Source organism: Parambassis ranga, chromosome 21, assembly GCF_900634625.1.
Source record: "Parambassis ranga chromosome 21, fParRan2.1, whole genome shotgun sequence".
Lineage (NCBI taxonomy): Eukaryota > Metazoa > Chordata > Actinopteri > Ambassidae > Parambassis > Parambassis ranga.
This window is the reverse complement of record NC_041041.1, coordinates 18,032,242-18,057,466: the sequence shown is the minus strand read 5'-3', so window position 1 is coordinate 18,057,466 and position 25,225 is coordinate 18,032,242. Positions and strand designations below refer to the sequence as shown.

At 41.1% G+C, this 25,225-nt stretch overlaps 1 protein-coding gene across 4 annotated transcripts; it reads right to left on the bottom strand.

The window, feature by feature from the left end:
* Nucleotides 1–103: 103 nt before the first annotated feature.
* Nucleotides 104–21,679, bottom strand: slc39a10 (solute carrier family 39 member 10). 4 transcript variants are annotated; one of them, XM_028394060.1, is made up of 12 exons: nucleotides 16,643–16,666; nucleotides 16,342–16,409; nucleotides 15,787–15,866; nucleotides 12,325–13,464; nucleotides 12,016–12,193; nucleotides 7,384–7,559; nucleotides 7,083–7,247; nucleotides 6,898–7,006; nucleotides 6,501–6,821; nucleotides 4,873–4,953; nucleotides 2,678–2,868; nucleotides 104–2,545 (listed from the first exon to the last, which is right to left on the bottom strand). In XM_028394060.1, the coding sequence occupies exons 2-12, from the start codon at nucleotides 16,355–16,357 to the stop codon at nucleotides 2,393–2,395; spliced, it is 2,610 nt and encodes an 869-aa protein (XP_028249861.1). In that variant the 5' UTR covers nucleotides 16,358–16,409; nucleotides 16,643–16,666; the 3' UTR covers nucleotides 104–2,392. The 4 variants fall into 4 exon arrangements, with proteins under 4 accessions (XP_028249861.1, XP_028249862.1, XP_028249863.1 ...); XM_028394061.1 differs by lacking the exons at nucleotides 16,342–16,409; nucleotides 16,643–16,666 and adding an exon at nucleotides 21,633–21,679; XM_028394062.1 differs by lacking the exons at nucleotides 16,342–16,409; nucleotides 16,643–16,666 and adding an exon at nucleotides 20,322–20,421.
* Nucleotides 21,680–25,225: the final 3,546 nt, after the last annotated feature.

The window sequence follows — 25,225 nt, the reverse complement described above, 5'->3', positions numbered from 1 at the left end:
CATTCCGATTATGCCAGATCCATCAGATATCAGGACTGCAGAATGTTTTTCAGAGTTTATTTTCCTTTCATATTGTGGATAATGCACAGACAGGCAACAGCAACGATGTCACATTTTGCATTTTATATCCAGATTGCTAAACAAATGCATATAACAAACAAAAATGAACATGGATTTTCATTTTACTTTTTTTTTGCCCAAGCAAAGAAACCCTGTCCTTGGGGGTGTAGCGTCACCTTTGTTACTGAGCACTCCACAGGGCAGTGTAGGTTTCACTTATACAGGAGAAAGACAGCTTTTAAAAGGACCATTGATCTTTCAAACATCCAAACAAAAAGGTGAACTTATATTTTACCTGATGAATTTTCTTTGATGTTAAGAATAAAAATACATTCAGGTCCCATTAATGTGAAAATAAAATAACACGTCATGTGCTCTCATTAGCTGACAAAGAACAAGGCTTGTAACCGGTTACACTACACCCCAAAGAATTTCCCAAGATCTTCACACACATTAATTTAAAAAGTAACAAAGGTTTGTCAATATTTAACCTTTTGCAGTTACAATGAATGAAAACACTTTCATACTCGACACGACGTCCTTTACCGCTTCGCTCATGCTACATGCATGATTGAGTCAGATCAATGACGTGAAGATGATTTACAGCCAATTAAGACAGAAGACGGATGTCACACAGTGACTGGAGAAATGAGGACACACACATCTGTGTGTTCCAACAGCCAACGCTAGGTTAGCTTAGCATGCAAGCTGCAGAACAGCCAATGGAATGTCAGGGGAGGAGGAGGAGGAGGAGGAGGGGATGTGTCAAGCACCAGCCACTGAACATCCACACTCTGGCCACTTTTGGCACAGTGACTTTAATGTACATCCCCAAGAAACATGGAGGAATGCTTGTTTAAAAAAAAAAAATATTCACAATAAATAAATTTTTGTCCTGGCTGGGTTTATAACCTGGGTTTATCATCCGTTACAAGTGCAGGGGCATTTGAAAACAGTTCTGCTGGACTACTTTTGCTTGGTCTTTCTCCGATTGTCAGAAAATGAATTCTTTGACAAAAGTACTTTCAAAATATAAGCAGAAACATAACTAGTGACACTATACAGACTTATGTAATTACAGTACGTTAAAATGTCTGCACTAATGTGACTACACCTCCTAAAAATAAATGGTCCCCTGCAGGCTGGTTGGACAAAAAGAACCTTTTAGGAACTTAAAGAGGCACCCTAAGTAAATCTAGTAAACTACAACACTTTTCCATGAAGACATCAGTTTATCAGACTTCACATTAGGAATCTGTTGATTCTCACAAAGAAAGAAAAAATATAAAGGCCTACAGAGAATATGTCTCATTTGGCTACAGATTGTCAAACCCTTACAAAAAAATGGTCAGACATTTGTGATTGGTTTCTAAATAAACAAAACAAACAAAACACCGATTACTGTAAATGCTCATTTGTAAAGGCTTTGGCATCTGTTAGCAGCACTTATCACAATGAACTACACAGGTTTAAGAGTCCCAAAAGAATCTAGATGGACATGAATAAGAAAAACTGAAGAAAAAAAAATTAAACCACTGAGCTAGTGGTACAGACAGGGGAATTTGTTTCTGTTTTGACACACTCAACATACTGAAGGTGCAGCAACAGAAGCTAAAGGGTTTATTCTGTATGTAGTAGATAGATAAACTGAGCTGTACGCCTCTTTAAGGACACTGTGACGGTGTGCGGCTGCAGCTGTGGAGCTGCTGCTCCAGTGGCCAGGGCTTGGCACAAAGGTGTTTCATACACAGCGTGATGACATCAAACGGCGGTGATGGATGGCAGGTGGAACACACACCACAGATGCACAGGGCATGGATGATGGGACACAGCACAGAGGGGATGAAAGATGAAGACCTGGGGAGGGAAGGGAACGACGACGACAACACACTAACAACAGGTAATGATGGATAGGCGGTGAGCTGCTGGGCGGTGACAGCTGCCTCTTTGCAGGAACACACACCCTGCACCACCACACTATCTACAGCTCTGTTTGGAGATGGAGTCTACTGGTTTAGAGCAGAGGTGTATTCTGGTTTGAAGCCCAGCTTCGCTCTTCTATCTGTCTGCGTCTTTTGCTTCATGGGGAGCAGACAGATTGGAGCTGACAGAGGAGAGAGGTGATGGAGGAGCAGACTGTAAACATCACTAGCAGAGTCACGAGATATGCATAAGCTGACTGCTGCATGTGTGGAATGGAGGCACGAGCCATGAACGAGACTCACACTGCATGCAAGACTGGGCCGTCACATTGCAGAGAAAGCATGGTAAGGCCGAGAAGAACAACACCGATACATCCACCCATCCCATTCTTTTTTGTCCGCATCTTCCACTAAAAGCCAAAATCAAAAACAATGCGGTCTTCGAAGATGGCGATGAGCAGCATGATACCGAACCCGGTCAGCATGCCCAGGTTCTGGAGGATAAAGTGTCCCAGTTGGCAGCGCTTGTGGTCCTCACTGTCTCCATGAAGCATTTCTGGCAGCTGTGAAAAAGAAGAAGGGTCAAACAGACTTTCTGGATTTCGATCAGGAAGCAGAGAGAACAGGAGTGACGGCGTGCGTGGGAGAGAGGAGACAGTGAAAGTTCAGCTGACGTTTTTGCCGTGCTAACTCACCATATCCACCAGAGCCACATAAAGGAACATGCCAGCTGTGATGGCGAAGATCCAGTTAGTGACATTGTGCGTGTACTGGCCCACAGCTGTGCCGATCAGCATGCCAACGTAGGCCATGAGGGCGGACAGCAGATTGTAGACAATGGCCTGCTTTACCGACATCCCGGCTTTCAGCAGCACTGCAAAGTCACCTGTCGGAGAAAAGACACACTCATTTAAACACCATTACTGTACATATATCTCAACATCCGATGCCTGTTATAATATAAGTACTTTACGAGAGGTAAAGGCAACAGAAAGCACTGACAGCAAGACAATTTGTGTTTACACCGTATGGTGATATGTGCCACACACGGCATCAGCTCTATGGCATGGCACATATCCTGCTGTATGTTATTATTGTGTTTTTTGCTCCAGCCTTTCTGCCCTCCCTGATGAGGTGAACTTGTTATATACAAACTCCTTCCACACGTGTGCCACCTCTATCTGTCTTTGCATAGGTGAAAAACAGAGCAGCACTTTCTAAGGAATGTATCTTTAACTCCCCTCTGATATACTTATGATTACATATGCATGCCGTAGCCTCTCTACCCTCTTCAATCATTGCCGGGCCAAATGCGGGGAGAGGCCCAAGTCTCAGCGGAAACGCCCTGGATTTGGGGAGAGAGATGAATACTGAGAAGGCGGGTGGCCTACATTTCCTGTGCTGTGTAACAAGCGGCCTCTTTTCCTCACTAATTACCTCAATGAATATATTACCACTCTGCTCTCATCCATCAATCAACCCGGGAGAAACGAGGGGAGAAGTTAAAGAGAGACAGTCCACACACACCTCACTTCAATGGCACTTTTTTTCCCCTCTCTCTCTCTCTCTCTCTTCAACTTACTCTGGCGTTTCCTGCCTCCCCGGTTCCAATCCGTCAGACACTCAGACACGCCTGCCGTCGCCTCATCTACCGCAATTAACACACCCATCACTGCCAATTAGCTTCACTCTGGGTGGTTAAAGAACCCTCATAATCATCATCTTTTCCATCCAGCTGCTAGTCAAGGGACGGTTTTTGTGTTCAGGAGGAGCTGAGAGGTGTACTTGTCAAACTGCTGGGTTTGTCTGACAAGCGGCCCGACGGGGGTGAAACGCACGGCTGCAAGGGCTGCTGAAGAACAGGCGCCGAATCAACAGGAAATAGGCAAGTACACAGGGACAAAGAGACTAACTTCACTGCCGCTTAAGACAAGACTTCAGAGGCGCAGTTAGCCATCTGGAAACTTGAGTAGAACTGAGAAAAAACAGAGATCAAGGACAAAAAGGTTGCAGAGGAATTCAAACTGCAGGCCTTTTTTGTTATAATTAATGCTGATGCCTTACAGATACAGCCAATAGCTGCATATTTTGGCACTTACACCTAATGCTAAAAAATAGATATTAAAGCTGTTGTTCCCCAGATACTTTGCCCTACACACCACAGCATAAGAAGGACAGAATCCTGTTGATCGACACGAGAGGGAGCAGCCAGACAAACAGAGGCTATTATTCACCAGTTCACACACTGAGTAATTGACACGACTCTATTCATCAAGCACACAAACGAGGCAATGAAACTGCAGCAAGATGAGACACATCATCAGAACTGATCTGCCATGGATGGGCCCATTGTGTCTCCACTCTCACCACCTCTTCCCTTTTTCTACAAACAAACAGGCAGAAGAGGAAAAAGCAGAACAAAACTGTTCACTGTTGCTGAATCAGACTGAATGAAGAGGGTCCTCAGAGAGGACGGACTGAATGCAAATGAGAGTCGCAGGCAGCTGTGCCATCTTCCAGATGATCTGTATTGAACAATGTGTGCCAGGCTAGGTACATCATCTTCACTGACACACACTGACAAGCCATCTCGCTGCTGTCACACTTTAATTTGAGGGGAAAAGTGCATTTTTTTAGAAGAGTAGAGTGATGATTTTTGTCACTGCAGGTTTTTTTTAACAAGTTTCAAGGGACAGAGGGTGCTAAACCCTCTCTGATTAAAGTTTCAGTTCAAGAAAGACGAGCTATTTTGCATGAGGCAGTGATTCAGACAAAGATCATCATTATGTGAACTCACTGCAAAGCTTTTGCCCCACTCGTTGAATAATGAAGTGTGAAGTGTCTAGTGTGTAAATGACTGGCTTTGTTTTTTTCCTCTGAGTGGACTTACCAAGTTCATGGGGTAATTCATGGCAGAAAACAGCCACTGATGTGCTGATACCGCCTGTGATGTTCGCACTGAATGCTGCACCTGTAGAGACAAGGTCACACATGAATATAGATTAGGACAGACAGAATTGTCATATCAGTCAGTTTAAGACTGTATAAAGTTTCAGCCGAGAGAAGACAGGAAACAGGAAGATGCAGATGGAGTCTGTAGTCTCTCAACAACATAAAGCCAAAATCCAACACTTAATTAAATAATGCAGCACTTTGGTCTAGTGTGGTTCAAACAAACTGTATTCATGATCTGAGATAACCAGGCTATAGGACTGTGCATATCAGCAAATAGGCTATAATTGAATTTCAAAGCCATCATCAGGCGACACCAATAATGCGCTGACATCATGGTGCATCCCTAAATCGAACCATAGTAACTATTAACCTGTCATGACCTGTGGGTTCAGTGCAGAATTACATTTGTCTGTCAAACTTTAGTCTCTATTATTGTCTCTTGAAATGCAATATACTCTAAACATCTGCAACACAACAGTTCAATTATGTTTTTAATTAGACTCAGTCCAAAAGTCTGGGTCCAAAAGGCAGACACCACCTCCACCTTTAAGGCCAGATTTAAAACCTTTCTGTTTAGTAAAGCATACGGTTATCCTTAAACATAGTGTGAAGGGCAGATAGGTATAGATGACATGGACTCAGCTACAAATCCCCCTCTCACCCTCTGTCCTCTCCTCTATTCTCATTAGTCTGGTTCATACTATTGATTTGTGTCATAAACTGTGTTTGCTGTCTTCCTCATAGTTTTGTGCCTCTCTCGCGCTCTCTCTCGCTTTGCAGCTCTCTCTGCCTCCACACCTGCATGCTGACCAGCAGTCCGGCCCCTGAATATTCCAATGCTTATTGCCTACACCCATATCTGTTGTTCATCCTTGTTTTATTACTATTAAATTACCATTACTATTCGTTAACTGAGGATCCACTATAATATAATCACAACTGTTTTGTCTTGCTCAACAACCGTCATATTTGTTCTCTGTAGTATGTGAACTTTGTTCCTCTCTTTCATCCTCTCTGTCCTGTCTCTGGGTCTCTGTAAAGTGCTTTGAGACAATTTGATTGTAAAATGCACTATATAAATAAAACTTTTAAATTGAATAGTTAAACTAAAAAAATATCTGGGCCTTTCAGTGTTTAGCTAAATAGACAGTTGAACATTTTAATATGGCAGAATTTTATTGTAGTTTAATCTGTGGTGGTTGTTTAAAGATAAAAAAAAGACAGATATGTGTGTAACAACCCATGATCATATCCATCATTTCAATTCACTGTGCTCAGAATTACTCAGCGTTCAGAACTTTACAAAGGTTGCTATGTGCATCTTTTTCCATAGAGTAGGCAGCCAGTGGGTGGGAAGTGAGTAAAACATGATGTGGCTGAAGTCTTTCATAGAATCATGCATGCAGCCTGAAGGTAAATCACTGTCTCTGTTATTCTTAATCATGGGATGGCTTCTATATTTCGGTCAGATAAAAATTACTGAAAGGGGTTCCTGGAAGTTTATTCCTTGTACATTACGCTACATTGGACACAGTGCAAAGGAGTTACAAACTGTGTTGTTACCTATAGCAAGGCCGTCACTGAAGTTGTGCATGCCGTCTCCCATGATGACCATCCAGGCAATGCTGGCTATACCAGCATCCTTCATCTCCTGGTCTGAGTGGCAGTTTCCTCCATGAGAGTGGCCATGACTGTGTCCATGTCCATGACTGTGCTGCTTGGCTTTGCGGCCATTCTCCTTAGTGGGTGACTGGAGTTCTTGCTGAGGGTTTGTGCTGGATGGTGCTAGTGGCGTCCTGTTGCTGGGAGAGTCAGGTGTCTGGAGCTCTGTGAGCTGTGTGTCGTTGTGACTGTTGTCACAGGAGATGGTTGTGCTGTCAGGGTCTGGAGGAGAGAGGACATGTTACATCGACTGCCACGTACACTCCGGCACAAGGCAACATGAGCGAACGTGCCTAACCTTCATTGAGTGGCTTCAGGTGCAGCCACTCTGCATCTGAGCGACGATTTAACTTGTGATCTGACAACTTCCTGCCGATCTTGCCCTCCTCACTGACCTTCTTCAAGCCCTGTAAGCAATGACATACACACTTAATACACATCAAGTCAACAAGTCAATCTGCAGGTGGGTCATGTTTGTCTTACCCCTTGGTCTTTGTAGTGTTTATACATGCCAATACAGTGTTCAATGATAAAGAGGAGGTAGATGCCGGCCAATGCCGTTAGTCCCTTCCACACCCCATCAAAGGCTGTTATAAGATCACCATCATGGCTTGTTCCATGTTCGCTGTGGTCATGCTGCCCTTGTGACTACAGGCAGGAAAACAAGGACAAAGAATGAGCTTCAAGATACAGACAAGACAGTTTACTGAAAACCGGGCAGTCTGGTTATGTGGTATATGTTCTGCTGTAGTATATAGGTGTCTGTGTAGTGTGGTGTACCTACATGAGGCAGCAGGTGAAGGAGAGCGTCACCACTAAGCGTGCCCACAGCCAGAGCTACCAAAAAGGTGAGCAGGAACTTGAAGCAGGACTGGTTGAGGATGGGCACGAGTACAACACCCAGCAGAGAGAGCAGGCTAATGATGGTGATGGACACAAAGCCCCAGATCCAGACCCACACTGAACGAAGAAAAAAAACAAAAGAGGGACATAATTAAATACGAGTATGATTAATCTAACAGCAAGAATCTAAAGTACAGCGCCAGCAAACTAGACTTTTAGGAATAAACACTACTCTAATAGCTGCAGCTTCATCATCATTTAGCTGATGGCTGAAGGTATTTTTCCCATCCTCTTTGCATGGGAAAGAGACTATTCTCCAGAGGTTTTCAATCCATGTGTCCTTGTGATGACACATGATGCCTAAAGCAAAAAGACATGATGTGACATTTCAGCAGAAGTCTACCTGCCTCATTTTTCATTCAAGGCCACAGTCATGAGACATGAAGCACAAGAGAAAAAGTGAGAAAGGTACACTATCATTTAAACTGTCACACCTGCTGTCTATAAGATGCATTTCAAAACAAAGATGACGTCAAACATGACAAAATGTTTAATGTAGTATGAAATTCAACGTCACTCCCAAACTGGTGCTGCTGAAGCAATGCTGTTTTTTTCACTGCTGACATTAAGCTAAAGTATTGCCTGCAATATTATGTACATATAATGCACATCTTACAGACAATTGATTTAAGTGACGCATTTCAGGCACACAAATACTGCTCAGCAAATTTGCGCTTTTAGATTTTAGGCATAACTGTTTCAAAGTTTGACAAATGATTAGAGCTTAATTCTTAGAAATAAAAGTGCCATGGGTGACACATAACCAGAGGGGAAAAGTGACTAATACTGACACAAAAACATTATCTTCATCTAATCGTCCCCAAGTGATGAAGCTTTGAAGAGATGATCTGATACACATCTTATGGCTGACAGTGGTCTTCTGGGAGACTAAACCAAGCTGTTACTGTGCCAGTACCCAGCACAGGATTACAAAACATTACCAAAAAAAAAAAAAAATCTTTCTCCCAGGTGCAGCCTCACCACTCATATAAAACAGGAGGCTGGCATTCATCCTAGGGGAAATGTTTTAACTAAAGAGGCAAGCTCCTGGTACTCAATATAACATGCACTTGTCATTAGTATTGGGAGACTTGCTCCCCAAGTCCCAACACTCCCTGTGAGTTTACATATGTCTTCAGAAGCAAAAAAAGAGACTTTTTATTAACAACATTGGGGGTCATGTTGTCTAACATTTTTATGCACAAGTTATTCAGCCGTTCCTTTTAATTAGTCAACTGTTTGTGATGCTTGTTGACATTTTCTTCTTTGAAAAGCCCAGGACAGCCCCTTTGACAGTGCAAGTCAAGTCAGTGTACAGGCAAAAACTGAGCAACATAGAGCCGTTTGAATTCAAACTACCAAGATCAAGATCAAAAGTGGTCTTGATGTGTGTACTTCTCATTTGTTTTGACTCTAACGTTTTTACAAATCAGACGGCATGCTTCGTACTATACAAGCAGTTCAATTAAAACTTGTTTGTCCTTTGGATCCCTCCTCAGATCTTTCTGTTCGGTCAAAACCGAACAAGGAGCAATGAGTGTGTGTCTTTGTCATTCTTCATGTGACACAACTGTGGTATTTAATGGCACATAAATCATTAAGATGACAAATAAAATTGCACAATAAGAGGAACAGAAACCATGATGACAACCAGACAAGCTGAATTAATTTTCTCATAATAGTTGAAAACGTCTTTAACAGTCCTCACTTTCTTATTTTACCATCACCGCTATTTCCAATGTGCCTTACAGTTTACAGTTGGTTGCGTTCTTATTTGTCGCCATCAGGCAGAACACTATGTAACCCTGAGAGGCAACTGTATATCAGGCAGACAGTCCATCACCGCAGGTCCTTCACACTCATGCAGCTCATCTACTTCTCTATCTCATTACCTTTATGCAGTTGTGGTTTTGTGTGTGTAGGTGGGAAGAGTGTAACAGTGGGGCCATTGAAGGCAGTGATAAGGGAACAGAAGAGAGGAAAAGGATACCAACTGGTCTGTATCTTCTCCCCAATTACGCATCTCCTCTGAGCCATGGCTCAGAAAAATGGCCCAGGGTGTCGCTTAGGCTCTCCTAATTGGCACAGCACACAAAGAGGAGGGGTGGAGACCAGAGTGAGACGAACTGCAAATTTTCTGAGTTCCCCCGTGGAGACCAGCAGGAGGGAAATGAGAGGCAGCGCCGCAGTACACGGTGATGGTCTACAGATAGGTCTTGGCGCACCATTTCTGAAAATCTCTAGCGCCTCTAGTTTTCCCACTAATGAGGAGCCATTGCTGCCCTTTTGACTTGTTTGTGCTGTCTTCCTCGTCATCATTACCATTTTATGGCTGTTTTCAGTGGTGGCACACCATAGCCTGCAGGTGCATGTGATTCAGGTTTCTCAAGAGGAGAGTGTGAGTTTAATAATTAAAGATTTAAGATGGAGTACATTTAGGGAATTCTTCCAACCTTCCAACTGAACGTCAGGTGCCTGCTGCATTGATGGTGATATTCTATACTAAATGTGGTAGTTTTTGACATTTTCCACCTCTAATTAAACATAAATTGAGGTTATGCAGAACATCCACACTTTTTTTGTTTACTGTGACAGCAACTTCTCACCTACTTTGCATCATGTAATTTAAAACCAAAACACAAATTACGCTGAACAACATGTGCACAAATAAATTTAACAGGTGTAAATGCAACACAGTTCACACAGACATCACACATTTTCACTCCAGATGGCTCTGTTTCCTACTCCCAGAGATTTACATGCTCAGCCCACTAATATGCATACAATAATGTACCGTAACACATAAATCCTCAGATTTGCAGCCTGCACTGTGTTTCGCTTTTACCAAGATCACTAGTTTGATTTGTATGAAGCTTTTATGGCTTTATGAGTTTTATTTCATGACCTGTAACTCATTAACTTTAAAACACTTTGATTTTATAATTTGCATTCTCATAAACCTGGAAATACTGTGAAGTCTCAGAGCAGGGCTTGACGCTGACCTTCACTCTTTATGGCTTATCGTACAGCCCCCTTTCATTTCTGGGTTTTCTTTTGGAATTATGTCAATTTGAGCATGTGATTACAATATAAACTGTAAGAAAAGAACTTGCTGGAAGAAAGATGCCTTTTTTATGTCAGCTGGATACTTATAAAGACACAAGAAGTCCTTTTTTGCTATCTAAAAATGGTCAGCACATGATAGGACAACCGGTTCACTGCTACAGCAACTGAAATTATTTAATAACAAAGGCACATATTGTCATAGACAGAAGACATAGTGAGTGCTGCGGTCAGGTGAATTGATCACATGATGCTCTACTATATTAAAGACATAGCAAACTGACAACCTCTTTGTGAATAAGACTTCCTGGATGACCTGCAGCACATGCTACAAAGCCTGATGCGTGGGATCAGGCTTCTCTTAGCTGTCCTTGTCCAATTCGGCTACAATTAACTTCCTTTAATGTTAGCTATGTATACGCTAAATGGAATGTAAATGTACAACATTTAGCCAACATTTTGAAGAGCCAAAAAATATGAATGTGGAAATACATGTTCCACATGCACAGACTAATTCAGTACATTTTCTACATGTTAAAGGAGCTTTATCTCTAACATATCTTCATGCTTTCGGCTTTTTTTTCCCTTCTGTCAAAGGTAATGAAGAAATTTTGTTGTAGTAACATATGAATCCTGACATTAGCTTCTAGTGGCCTATTTATTGGAAGACATGTGAGACAGCATAAGATGTCTTTTCAAATTAAAGAAGTCAGCACTATATTCAATATAAAGCTTTTTTTTAAGACGGTTTAAATTATATCCATGCTAATGTTTACTCTGCAGCTCTAGATGGCACAGTGGAGCAAACAATAGTGGCCATACCCATGAAATAATGAATAATGGCTATAATTCCTGTTTGACTTCAATTGTTATTATTAGACTGTTTGAAATAAATATTCTTTTAAACCAGATTGCCACACTTCCCTAAGAGAGGAGCTCCAGGTTATACAACCTGATAGCATCACACTGATGGTTTATGGTGGAGTTCCTGTGGTTTCATGGTTTTCCTCTGGCTGATGGCAGATGAAGATGGGCTTTGTTTTACAAATGAATCCATTATCTAATTTAATGCAATTACATTTAAAGTTTAAATAAGCTTACTATTTCAAAACTTTATTTCTTATCTACCCTGCACCTAGTTGTAAAGTTACTGTCACACTGATGATGTTGTCAGCGGCCTATTAGGTTTTGAAGCAGAACAAAGATATACTGATCAAACAAACTGAGTGGAAACTGGTTGTGATAAGAATAATGTGGTAATATTCTAATAGGTTTAAAGACACTGACTGCAGGCAAACCCCAGACATCCAAAACACATAAAGAGGGTAAGCACTTAAAAAGCTACCATCAACAAAGGCAATGTAGGACACTGCATTACTGCTGACACTGAAATGATTTGTTCCTTCATATATTTACATGGAAAATGGACATGATCAAAACTTTGCTTTACCTGAGCTGACAGGCTCCAAGGCTTCTTGCTCCACCTCCATCTGGTGGTAATGGCGGATGCAGACTCGACTATCAATCTGGTAGAGCAAGGCAGGACACAGATAGGTGAACTGCCGAGGGGAGATGAGTGATTCAGGGTTCAGGCCATAGTAGTGGAGCAGCTGAGTGAGGTTCAAACACTGCAAGGGCAAGAAAAAAAAATCAACAACATATTAAAACTGTTAGTTTTATTATTATTAGGTGTGTTTGGCCTGCAATACTAGCAGTCATTCTATCAGTGCTCTGTATATGATCAAAATACATTTCCTACCTCCTCATGCTGATGTGACAACCCGCCCGCATGACCAGACTGTAGAGGGCCCAGCAACGTGGGTGTGGCATCCCCTCCTGGTGCTTCTCTCTTATCTTTATGAGAATTGCCCTGTCCGTGTCTATGATCATGGTCATGACTGTGGTCATGTTTATGGTCATGCTCTTCAGAAGGTGATGCAGATGGAGAAAGAGAAGTTCGCCCATGCAGTCCTCTGATCTTTGATGGCTTTCTGGGCTTCTTTGGCCGGCTTTGTGCTGGGGAAGGAGACGACTTTAGCTTCTGAGGGGCTTGGGATGGCTCTAGGTGGGCAGTGGGCATCTGCTCCTGTTTGATGGGAGCAATTTCTGTGCCTGTCTTCACATTATGAGTATGACTGGAGTCATGATCACTGTGGTCGTGGTCATGGTCATGTCCATCACTGTGTACATGATCATGATTGTGTCCATGGTCATGTCCATCATCGTGTACATGATCATGGTCATGTCCATCATCGTGTACATGATCATGATTGTGTTCATGATCATGGTCGTGATCATGGGCTTGCTTTGTAGGTGCACCAGCAGCAGGACTTGCAACAGTAGTCTGAGTGCATCGCGTGGGAACTCCTTCTGTGTGTTCATGGGGGGAACCTGGCTTGTGATGTGAATGCCCATGACCATGCCCATGATTATGGCCTTCATCTGTGTCTGAATGTGAGTGCAGCCCTTCCTGCATATCCAGCAGGTCAAGGTGGGCAACATGATCATGGCCCAAATCATTATGATCCACACCTACAACTTTTACTTCTCCCAGACCCAAACTGAACAGCAAACTCTGAAATCCTTGGAAATCTAACCGGTTCTTTTGGCCATAGCGCCTAAACAGCTGCTGGATGTAGAAGCGTTGCTCTTCCTCTAGAGCATCCCCTTGAGGGCTCTTGGACAATGGGGGCACAGTTGCACCTCTCACGTATGGAGCCTCCGAAATCTGCAGGTCACTGTGTGCCTGGTTGTGGTCACCATGGTGATGTCCAGCATGCTGATGGCCATGTTCATCTCCATGGCAGTGGTTGCACTGATGAAAGAGGAAGGTGAACACACACAGGAAACAGAACTTGGTGTGTGCGTGGACTCGCATTGTCCCCTCACTTTTCGTCCCCTACAGAAACAGTACAATGACAGAATTAAAATTTTCCCTACGTTTGGATGTCCTACTTATGTATGCATTACAGTATATTACAAATACATTTCGTGTGTAGCATTGTTATGCAAACAACTGCATCTTCAATTTTCTCTACCCTGTATCAGTTTTTTTTGATAGCTGATAGCTTGGTTGGCAGATTTTTTAGTCTTCTTGATGATCTGTATCACAGTATTGTAAATATATCAATATATTTTTCAATATTGAAAAAGCAGTAATTAAAAAACAAATAATACAGTGGTGGAAAGAATTGTGTTTGCATTAAACCCTTATCCTTTTTCTGTGTGAAACAAATCCCATTTAGTTTGTTTTTAATTACTATTTGCTTGAAGTTCTTTCTCTTGAAAGCAAAGTTTTTTGCAACATAATAAACAATGATTAAATCAGCTAACTGATTTAATCACTGTGCTTAAAGTAAACAAACAATATTACTGTATTACAATTGCCACAGCTTAAAGTAAAATAATACAACATGATGTTTCAGAGGAGTCCAAAGTCAAGAGGCAAATGCATTTCCTTCTGGTTTTAGATAAGACACTACTGATAGAGTAAAGTGATTAAATCAGTGATCAACATTTAGTCTATCAGGGCATGTGATGCGCTGATGTGCTGACATCTTGCAGTGAAGCGGGTTTAGTGGTAGTTCAAGTATCATTTTAAGGGAAAAAAAATTAAGCTATTGAGGTTTCAAAGCTGCTACCTTTGGTTTAGAATAACGGATCTAATAACCGAATCAGAGAGCCTTCTGGAGCACAATAAAATCTCTGCTGAGAATTGTGTAACAAATTGCTTGTTTTTCCGCCACTTAAAAAGCCTGAAGCAGCAGTATCATTCCAGTCAAATGATCCTCATAAGGTCTCTTGTGAAGCCTGTGGGTGGTCGATGTATGAGGGGTGGAGTTGGAGTGGAGTAAAGAGAGGTCAGATGAGGAGTACTTGCTGGATAATAGTAAGATGGCACACAGCAGAGTCCAGAAAAATACACAGTCTCACACACACAGACTGGCCTTTGGCGGTCAGCTTGTTAGTAAAGTTTATACTTGATTTACAGCATGCACATCATGGGGGAATAGATTTGTGTTGCTGACTGTGGATAGTGTTAGAAACAGAGAGAGTAATAGTTCGTCCTCACAACTGTCAAAGCTCATAACAAAAGATTGCACACTGTAGGCTAGTGTGCAACACAAAATAACAATATTTCTTTCTTTCTGGAGACCCACACAAAGCAAGAAATACATAACCAAAAACTGATGAAAGGAATTAAAGGAAAACATAAGATCGCCCAATCTGTATTTTTGCTGAATAAAAAGCTTGACTCTAAATCTAAAAGCGCAGGTAACACATCCACCACAATATATACACATTGTCCCTTTTGAAAATGATTTCTGCCTTCATAATGGTCAGCAACACAACCGTATTTGTAACATCTACAAAAACAGTTAAGAAAGAAAACACAACTACCAAAACTAGCACAAAGATCTTGTTTGTTTGTCAAAGCCTTGATCATTGTCCAGGTGACATCAATAGCTTATCAGCAAGACTATTAGCTCTTTTTTACCCATACAGCAAGATCAACAGGCTGTTCAAAAGTTGGGTTTATTATCAGGTTATTACTGTGTACCTGTAATTGGTGATCTTTTAGCAAATTTCTGTGCTAAATTTTACTAAAAAAGAGCCATAACAGCCCTGACTTCGCTTTGAAACATCACGCTAGACAATGCCTTCGAAGTGTCTTAAATTCAGCAAATATTTCTAAACCATAAAATTAACACTGGCTTGATTCAGATTAAAATCAACTTTTAGAAACTAAAAGCCATGCTACTTACCGCTGTGTGTCTCGAGTGGTGTGTGAAATTAGAACTCAAGGCAGCGCACGTTCACTGTGGTTACAAGCCTACTTGGCCGTTACTGACAAGACAGTGTTTATAAACATGAGACAATAATGACCTATGAACCTCACAGCAGATAGGTTGGGGCAAAACCATTTTTAAGAACACACCCTCTAAGTAATAACAAAGCCTGTAGTGTTTCCTGATTAGTGTCTTTGTTGTGCTTGGCCTTTTCTGAAAACAGAAACTCTATTTAACTAAGAGTATCCGTGTTACACGAACTAATGTAAAAAGTAAACTGTAGAAAATTCATTTTATGGGAGTTTTTCAGAATTTGAATGCACTCTGTTTACATATTTGCAACTTAAAGGAAAGAGTGAAAAAATCACTGAGAGAGATGAGTAGAGATGAAAATCCCATCATTACACAGTGAAATGTGTTAACTAACTCACCAAATACGTTACTTCCTGCTTGGCCCCCAGTCCTGGTGCAACTATATGAGGGGCTGTAACAGTCTTGTGAAGCTTGCACTCTGGAAAAAAAATATTCCAAGCAGACAGACAAGTAAAAATCAGACATTTGTTTAAATGGAAACACAATAGGTGCTTAAAGTAGTGGTTTTCCTTCTAATGAACAAAAATTCTATTGACAATAACAAGTACTATTATTATTGAACCCTCCTTACAGAGACACCGTAGGCAGCAAGTGGCTATGATTATCTGTCCTTCAAGTTTTTGTGTCATATACACACCAATAACTGCTGAATCGCATGCTTTTTTCAATGACGTATCAGTTTTCTGACCACAAAATAGAAAAAAGAAGCCACGGTATGAATCTTTTACTTAAGATAGCTGAAAAACTAAACTATAAAAAACTGTTGAAAACACATGTTTTCTGTCATTTCTGAGACATTTTTCTTTCTTAGAAACATGTCTTCATGTCTTTTTTACTTTGTTGACAACAAAAGGAACTCTTTCTCTTGAGAGGAAATAAAAACTGACTTTCACCCCTAAGCTGCTTCATATGATTCTCACACGACCAAAGACTTCTTCTCCTCTCAGTATCACCCCGCTGTCTGCAGGGAACCAGAAAGAGGAATGAAGCAGAAAAAAAATGGTATTCAAGATATGTAACGGAATGTCTCATGTCTACCGTTATAAAACTGCTTTTTGCTTGACACATAAAACTGTGAGATTTGTGCATTTAGGTTATCTTGCTACATTAAAGTAAAATTAAAATGCAATAAATATGCATAGAGTTTCTAAAGATTTAAATGTGATCAATCCAAAACAAGGCAGTTTCCCAGACCTGTGATTGTTATATCAGCAAGGATTCAGCCTCCACTTTTTTGATCCACACAGCTAAGCCAGAAGCTGTAAAACCTATACTACATGGTATGAGAAAATAATTTGTTCTTGAGACAGAAATATAAAAATAAGCATGTCAGAGTGAGGGTTTTCTTAGTAAGGCCTAAGGGCCTGTAAGAGAGGGCAGATGCCAGCTGCCACATGGACCCAACTGTCAGCAGATGGTCTGAGGAAATCTTGAAGGACCACAGTCTGCCATTGTATGATGTGATTCAGTAGAGTGTGAAACATACATTGTGCCTGACGACAAATCTGTGCTGAGTGGCAAGATTATAGCATTCATTCAGCAGTGCTTAGACACTAGGAGACAAAGTCGTTATAGCTCAACATGCTTCACGGGTACAGGAGTGCTTTGTAATAACCTAAAAGCTGTACAACAGGAAAAAAACAAGCCTCAGGGTAGTCATTTTCACAGGTCAAGCCAGCAACCCTCTGATCAAGATAAGCTATTCTGTGGAATTTGTCATAACTATGCAGTAAGTCTTCTGCAAGTGCCTTGACTCAAGCACCTGTCACATGGCAATGTGAAATGCCTTTTTCTTTAAACAGCCACACTGATAAAAGTTCTCACTACAGTGGATCCAGGACAGGTGGTGGGTGAAGACATGTGTTTCAGTAAGATTTTATCCCATGTTTCAGGTGCAAAAACCTGTCCATGTGACTATCTGACTGATACACTGTACAAATACAACTAGTTTTGGTTTTCACACAGAATATAGTTCAAGTAAATACCCACCAGGGTTTGAAACTGGGCTGTTGTAGCTGTGGGATATATTGACACATGCAAGTTCAAATAAAATATGTAAACCGGTTATAATGTCCCAAAACTCTGTAGTTTGTTAGCCTTTTACAAAGAAAGGAAACGCCACAACATCTTTGTAATTTCAAGGTTGAAGCCACTGAGACATTTACACATTTCTGCAGATTGTGCTGTTGATAGGCACACAGAATGTGGAACTGCAAAACAAAATTACTGCTGAGACACAGGTGTACAGCCACATCTCTGTGGCCTGGAAACATGTTCATCATTGTGCAAAAAGAGCTTAAGCCTGCAATGCTATCAGCTGACAATGTGAAGATGTCAAAGAAATAATAGCTTGGCAAAACAAGTGATGCTCACCTCTAACCAGAAATCAGCCACGAAGCACAGGATATACAGCACACAAACACAAAATGCTCACGCCAGCGCTAACATAAGTAACAGGTTGAGTGTTTTCAGGCTTTTGTGTCCAGTGACTTAACTAATTTGTACAAGGAGGCGGGGAGGGAATGTGTGTGTCTGCGGGGAGCTGTGTCCGAGATCAACCACCTGACCAGCTACTCATAGTGTGTGTGTGTGTGTGTGTGTTGTTACATGTGTAGCCTATTGGAGGACCATAGTGCAAAAAGCTACCTTGTTCATAAGAATGTGATTCTACACAGAACATCCTCAGTAAGATCAACTTGTTAAGTTCATTCACCTCTTAATGTTAGCACTGACGCACAAATTACCTAGCAGGATTAGCTTTAACTAGTACGAGGCACGCTTTTAGAGTAGCTCATGTCTTTGTCAGAACATGGTAAACAAAATAAATATTGAGTTAGAAAAGGGAGGAGAAATGAAGTATGTAGTTGTGTGGGTACACTTTACAATTACAACATAACTGCAGTGTTGCCTCACAAAAGAAACATTTAAGACAGCTTTATAGAAAAGATAGAAATTAACTATCTACACAAAAGTCTCTTATGCACAGCTGTAGTTTAAGAAAGGTGGGACAGAGATGATGGACACTGTGAGCAGTAAAACAAATATACAAGGTCCAGCCTAAGTTTAGATAATCTAACTTACAGGAGTAACAAAGATGTTTACCAGGGCTTGCACTGAAAGGATCAAACACATCTCTATTTTAATTGCAATTAACAAGCATTGTAAGTAACGGTAACAGTATTAAGACTAAATATATGGTCAAAGCAAAAAATAATAATATAAGTAATTTAACAGGCCAAAGAATATTTTAACTGGAAACAACTATAAAACTGATATATTGATAAACACAAGGCTACAAATAATATCTAGCCATACAGAAAACTAAATCACCAAAAGTTATGTCATGGTTTGTTAATGAAAGGTCATTCTGTGATCTGAATGATTTCAGTATAAAGTGGCTCAGTACAAAGCCCTTCTAGAACAGCTTTACCCTCAAAAACAACAGAAAATGTGACACTACATACTACCCACTTTTAAGAAAAAACTCCAAGCCGTGACATGACTGTGTTTGCTCTCCTGGTGTCCCAGTGTAATCCATCAATAAATAACAAAATCACCTGTAAACATTTACGAATACCAAAAGCCTGGGTTTCTCTATAGACAGTAAGCCAACTCCAAAGTTTGGCAAGCAAAGCAAAGACCCAAACACAACATCAGTGACGACAATCCAGCTACTGTGCGCATTTGGAATATAAGTGTGGTTTCATTCAACGTGGTTGAACACTTGCTGCACCCTGTGTTTTCCATGAATCCAAATGCCATTTTACAGCATCACTATATCTTTTAATCATACCACCAGAGACATAAATCTCATGCACTTCTATAATGTACACTGGCACAGTGGGGGTTTTGGAATGAACTGAAGTACTTATACTTTCAGACTGTATGCTAACATAAAGTGGTACTTGTACATAGCAATTACAAATAGGGTTGAGCAATGCAGCTTAACACATAAAGGGGAATTCACACGTGCTTTCTTTTCATCCCGATTATTACTTGGAGTACGTAAACAGTTCATGTTTTCTATTTTTCTTAAGGAGCTTTGCAAGATCTGAGAAAATAACCAGTGACATATTCAGGGTTATCTCCTAAGACTGCTAATTTATAGTGCCCATGTTACATGAGGCCATAAATCTTGAAAAACATTAAATCTTTAACAAAAAGGCTACTGACTGGATTATTGGAACTGTAGAATCCAGTACCTTGGCAACTCAGCCTATATTAAGAAGTGAAGGTTATGACCTCTCAACAGACCTTTTTTTCATTCTAATATCTGCACTCCCACAATGGAGGGAAGGATATATAGCAGAAATACCAGGAATATTTAGGAAGCCTTTGCCTTTCTTGTACACAAATGGCATCTTTTAGAGAGAATCTGTGGTGATTTTATGTCCCACCCCTTGCATGCATAGGCAAAATGTGCCATCCACAATACATTTGTTTATAAAGAAAATAAAACTGTTTCTATTCAGCGCAGTAAAAACCCATTCAAGTCAAAATATTCAGTATTATTTTACTGTAGCAGCAAGATCAGCGAGTTTGTGAGGTCTGAGATTACTTGGTGGTTTTTTTATGACTCAGTGTTCTCTGTGAGCGCCTTCTGCCGACATTCTGAATGTTGGTAACACCAATGCCAGCAGTCACTATTGAAAAAATATATGAATGGATTCTAGCTAACTACACAATTCTTTTAGTTAAATGTTTAATTTTAATCTGCAGCATGGATTCAATTATTAAGAGGCACTGTTTAAAGGTAAAATCAATCAACGTCATCAACGTACAATCAACATACATACACAATTCTTTCTTTAATTATGCGTCTGATCTTATTTACTGCCCTGTGTGTTTATATATAAATAATGATGATAGTTACACATTCTTTATATCTTCACCATGATCTTTATCCTCCCAGATAAAGCAGAGGCAGAAAGCCTAGACTCGTTTCTTTGTTTTCTGTGTTAGACATGGAAAGACCAGAAGTGACAAGTTCTGCATTTTGGTTTAAAAAAAAACAGCAACTGCAGGCTTTACGCATCTGGCAAAATATAAGTATTTACAGTTACTGCACTGCAAGACAACTCTATCTGCTGCCAGTATTTTGTTTAATAATTACTCAGAAGATGTGTTAATTGTCTGCAAGTCTAGATTTATTCATACCTGGTGAGGGATCTATTAACACATTTATATAGGGATGCTGTAAGGAGGGAAAAGGAGTTCCATGCATGTGGCACTCTGACCTATTAGTGACACAAAATGTTTGTGAAGAGACTTTATGCTTAACCACAGGAGAAGTGTACAAGCAGGAAAAATGCTGCCTGTGATTTCCTTATTCATCTTGATAAACTGGAAAAGACGAGGAAATCATATCAGGATAGGAGTCTGAATGCACCAAATTAACAGGTGGCAAGACAAAGCTACTGATAATGTAAAAGAACCCACTTAGCTGTGTGGCATTAAACTGAGCTCTTCCTAATATTAGGCTAAGACTTGGATATGTATCCACTGCAGCTGTACCCACATATGTGTGAAACAGCTGTTACTTTGCATGCTCGGTGCCCTCACGTCAGCAGGCTACATTCGGTAGGTTATAGCTCCAAGCAGTGTGCTCATGTGGACCGTTTAGAAGCTCCACGCAGGAACCGTCCATCCACAGAGACATTGCGTGACATATTTAAAATACAGCCTGACTACTGAAGCTACCGCCCGTAACTTATCAATACACTAAACAGAGGGAGGGTTTGTACGCTGCACGTGGTGGGCACAATACCACACTAAACGTACCGACTCTTCCGCGTCACTGAGACGTGACACCGACACAAGAGCGTTTAAACCAACTAAATGAGAAATTTACTTTTAATTAACTATTCGCCACCATTCGATACACAACAACACATAACCAAAAACTGAAAATAAAAACACAGGAACCCTCTTTGTTTTCAAAGTCGCCCATTCGGGCAGGCTAACGCTAACGCGAGACAGGAAAGCAAGGCAACGATTCAAGCTAGCACAGACTTACAGGAAATTAGCCTAGTCTACAATGAGCAGCGATGTATTAACTCTAATCATAATTTCAGCTACAAATGTGAACAACAGTGGTTAACGACATCTCCACGCTGTAGCAAACGCTGCCCGGGTCCATGTTGTGGGAGTGAATGATAACAAATGGGTTTTTTTATATAGTTACCTCACTCGAGTGCCGTGTGCATCTCCTCTCCGCTCGGTACCAAAAATAATGCCGTGTGCTTTACGTCAGCCCGTGCAGGGTTAAGCTTATTCACCACCACTCTTACGCACAGTACGGAGAGTCCCCGCGGGGGCGGGCCAGCAGTCTGCGCAATCTGCGCAGTCTGCACGATGCATCCGAAGAAAGCAATGACGCCTCTTTCCGCCAAATTGGTGTCTGGGCTGTCATATGACTATCTAAGGAAATTACCTTCAACAAGGAAAACCTGCCAGACAGAACAAAGCGGTCATCACATGAATACACCCTCTGAATCCTTTTCACACCGCATTACATATCATCTGAGTGTGTGAGGTGAGGTCATATCTAAATATGAACCTGTTTTGATAAAACAAGTTTATAACAAGTATTTATTTTACTCTAAAGTAATCAAACAAATGGCTTTTAATTTTTAAATGTCTGTATTTAAACTACTAATAGGCAGAGGTTGAATATGCACGTTAACACCAGCAGATTCCTTATTAATTTCATCATTTACATTTGCTAAAGGTTAGTACTTAAGGATAGAGCATTACACACATTTACTAAACCACTACCACTACTTTTTTTAGATTAATTGATTGACAGATTCTTAATAGTTTTCTGTTGGAAATATTTAACTAACTAAAGAGCTACTTGATGTCTTTAAGCTGCACATTTTAAAGGTCAGTCTACGGGAGACATTTTTTAGGGTTAGTATTTATTCTTAAAAGTGTTTTAATACAAGGAAAGCACAACAATGAAAATGTTCTCCAGTAAGACAAAGTCCTGCGTAAAATCCTACTTTAGTAAAATTATATTAGCAGCAGCATTGTACTGCTGCAGCTGCTAGAAGTAAAACTATTATTGAACTGTTTTAATACAAGGACAGCAAGGAGTCAGATAATTAAAGGAGGGAGGAAAGAAGAAAAGGAACAAGCTTCTTATTCACAAATATATTTCAGTTTTTGCTAGTTTGAACTTATGACAACTAAAAAGTCTCATAAAGGTGACAGAAATTGCTGTGCACATCTAAGCTAATTACATCTGTAATCTCTATCTCTCTACTCGTAACTTTGGCATAATAAACGGTCTGATAGTGTTTAGCCCACACTACAGTATGTCTGGATTACCACCAGGGCATATCAGGCACATGACCGTCGGTGGATGGATGCCTGCACGTAGCTGGAGGGAGAGAGGTCATGTCCTCAACATTGAGTCTAAGAATGTGGGAGTTTTAATCACATTAGTTGGTCCTTATATAAGGTAAGGTGGGAATGTCAGGCTGATTGTAATAATGTTTGGATCTTACAATGAGTGGATTGTGAACCTATTACAGCAAGAAGAAAATAACCTTTGGAACTATGCCTAAAAAATTATATAAAGCAGCTAATAAATAGCACATATGTCTATAAAATAGGGAACTTTTTCCTTCTTTCTGTTTTGATCCTGTGTTGTTTCTAGTAAATCCTGAGTTTCACTCTGTATTGTTGTCCTGACCTCCTGCGTGTGTTCTGTAGTTCTGTCTCATGTTTCCTGTTTTATTTTGAAAGCCTGCATCCCTTTGTATTCTCCTGTGTGTTTTACTTCCTGGTGTTTTCCCTCCTTATGGCCTTGCTACACTGTGTGATTTTTAGTGATCTCATAAGACCATTGCATGACACACTATGCGACGTGAATCTAATAAACTTTGGTACGATCACCAAGTTTGATGCGTGCACATTGCACGTCGTATGTCAACATGTGAGGAGGAGGAAGACGTGGATGCGGGGTGACAGGTCATAGCAGCTGTCACACTGTGAGACAGTCATACTAAATTTCTGACACTGCTAGAATTTTAGCTTGTGGAACCTGTCTCACAGCGCGATTTGAGACACGACCAAAAATATCTCCACGATTCAACAAAATAAAAAAGTACCAGGGAGGGAGCAGCATTATTTGACTGTGCCTCACCCTGGACAGCTTGGCCTGCCATCATTGAGGAGAAAATAAGTTTATCAAGGTATGTGACAGTATAATGTCAGGGTGGCAGTCCGCCAGCTGTAGCTCAGCAGACGCTGGGTGATGCAATGAGACAATGACCCTGAAGAGTGAAGTAGGCCAGGCGGCTAAGAAAACTTCCTTTAAAGAGAGGCCCAGCGAGAGCCTAACGCAGGTGCCTGTAGAGGTTAAGTCTTCAGTAGATAGCTGGTGTGTTAATCTGTTTAAACTGAACTGTAAGTCTCTCAGGGGTTAAGTGTTCTGTGTTGATGTTACACTGTACTTTTTAATGCAGTCCAAGCAATCAGGAATTTCATATATAGTGCACCAAGGGATCTTTTCAAAGGATACGCTGTAAAATTTCATGTGAAATTATGTGGCCAAACACTGCCGACCTTCACCGCCTGTGTGTAGTGTGCGAGTGTGTGCGAGAGCCATATCTGGACACTGTGACGGAACACACAGCTCATTTCTGTCGGCCTAGCACCAGCTGGGTCCATTTCCCATCTCCTTCCAATCCCAGGGTTCCCCTCTCATGTCGCCTGTCTCCTGTGATCACAGGGAGATTAATATCAAGTGATTGGCAGCCGTGTTCTCACTTAGCGCTCCAGTCATGGTGCCCCAGGGTCTCTGCCAGCCGTAAAGCAATAGTGGAAGTGCCATTGTGGCTTTCACTGTCATTTAGCCCAGTACCCAGCCCCAGCAGACAGAGGATGAAAAGTGCCAACGACCACTTTGAATTATGAGCTTGACTCAGCCTCGGCCATATATACAACCCAGCACAGGGAGCCATTTCCTGCTGAAATGCCTCTTGCTGCAGATTAGTGAGGTAATATTTCCTACACTGCAACTAGAGTGGTTATAGTCTGCAGGCAATCTACCTGACGCAGCTTTTGCCCGTGGAGCTACGACTGGCATGAAAGACGAGGCATTGACTCGTGCTAGAATTGCCCTTTTTATCACACAGTGGTTAAGAAGGTGAGGTGATTTTTTTTTAATGAGGGCCAGTAGTGTTACTTTTTACACCAACCTGGGGCCATAAGAGGTTGAACAGCTACTGTTACAGACACACATGAAACAGTTCATCCAAGTTATACACCTGATTATAAACCTATATTATCAAATTAAGGTCATCCATCTTGTTGAAGGTTGTCCTTCCACTTGATGGAAATAGGTTTGGGGTTATACAGTGTGGCGTCCCTGTGTGTGTGTGTGTGTGCATGTTCCTGGCTGACATTTTGCTGATCCAGAGCAATACTGGCATCCCAGCAGACCTGCTGGATCTCTGTGCTGGAGGGCAGCCAACGACAGAAATAAAAAACGAGGAAAAGAGAGAGGGGGGGGGGGGGGGGGGGGGTGTACGACAAATGACAAGTTTTAAATATCAGCTCATTAGCCACCTGTAAACCTATCTAATGAGCACTCATGGATTTTTCATTCCCTTTAATCGGATAGAGGTTGAAAAAAGGCGAGTGCACTTTGCTTGTTTTCCCCTCGGGTTTGTTGTACTTGCCAAAGCTATAATGCACACGTACTACTCCAATAGCCAACCAACACCCACCCACTCCAACTCACACACCGAGGATCGATGGAGGCAG

Bases quoted from the DNA above. Each gene is read 5' to 3' on its own strand.
- slc39a10 (XM_028394060.1), bottom strand. The intron at 7,007-7,082 runs GTAAGACAAACA...CATTGCTTACAG, and splicing joins AACACTACAAAGACCAAGGG to GGCTTGAAGAAGGTCAGTGA. The intron at 2,546-2,677 runs GTGAGTTAGCAC...TCTTTTTCACAG, and splicing joins ATGTGGCTCTGGTGGATATG to CTGCCAGAAATGCTTCATGG.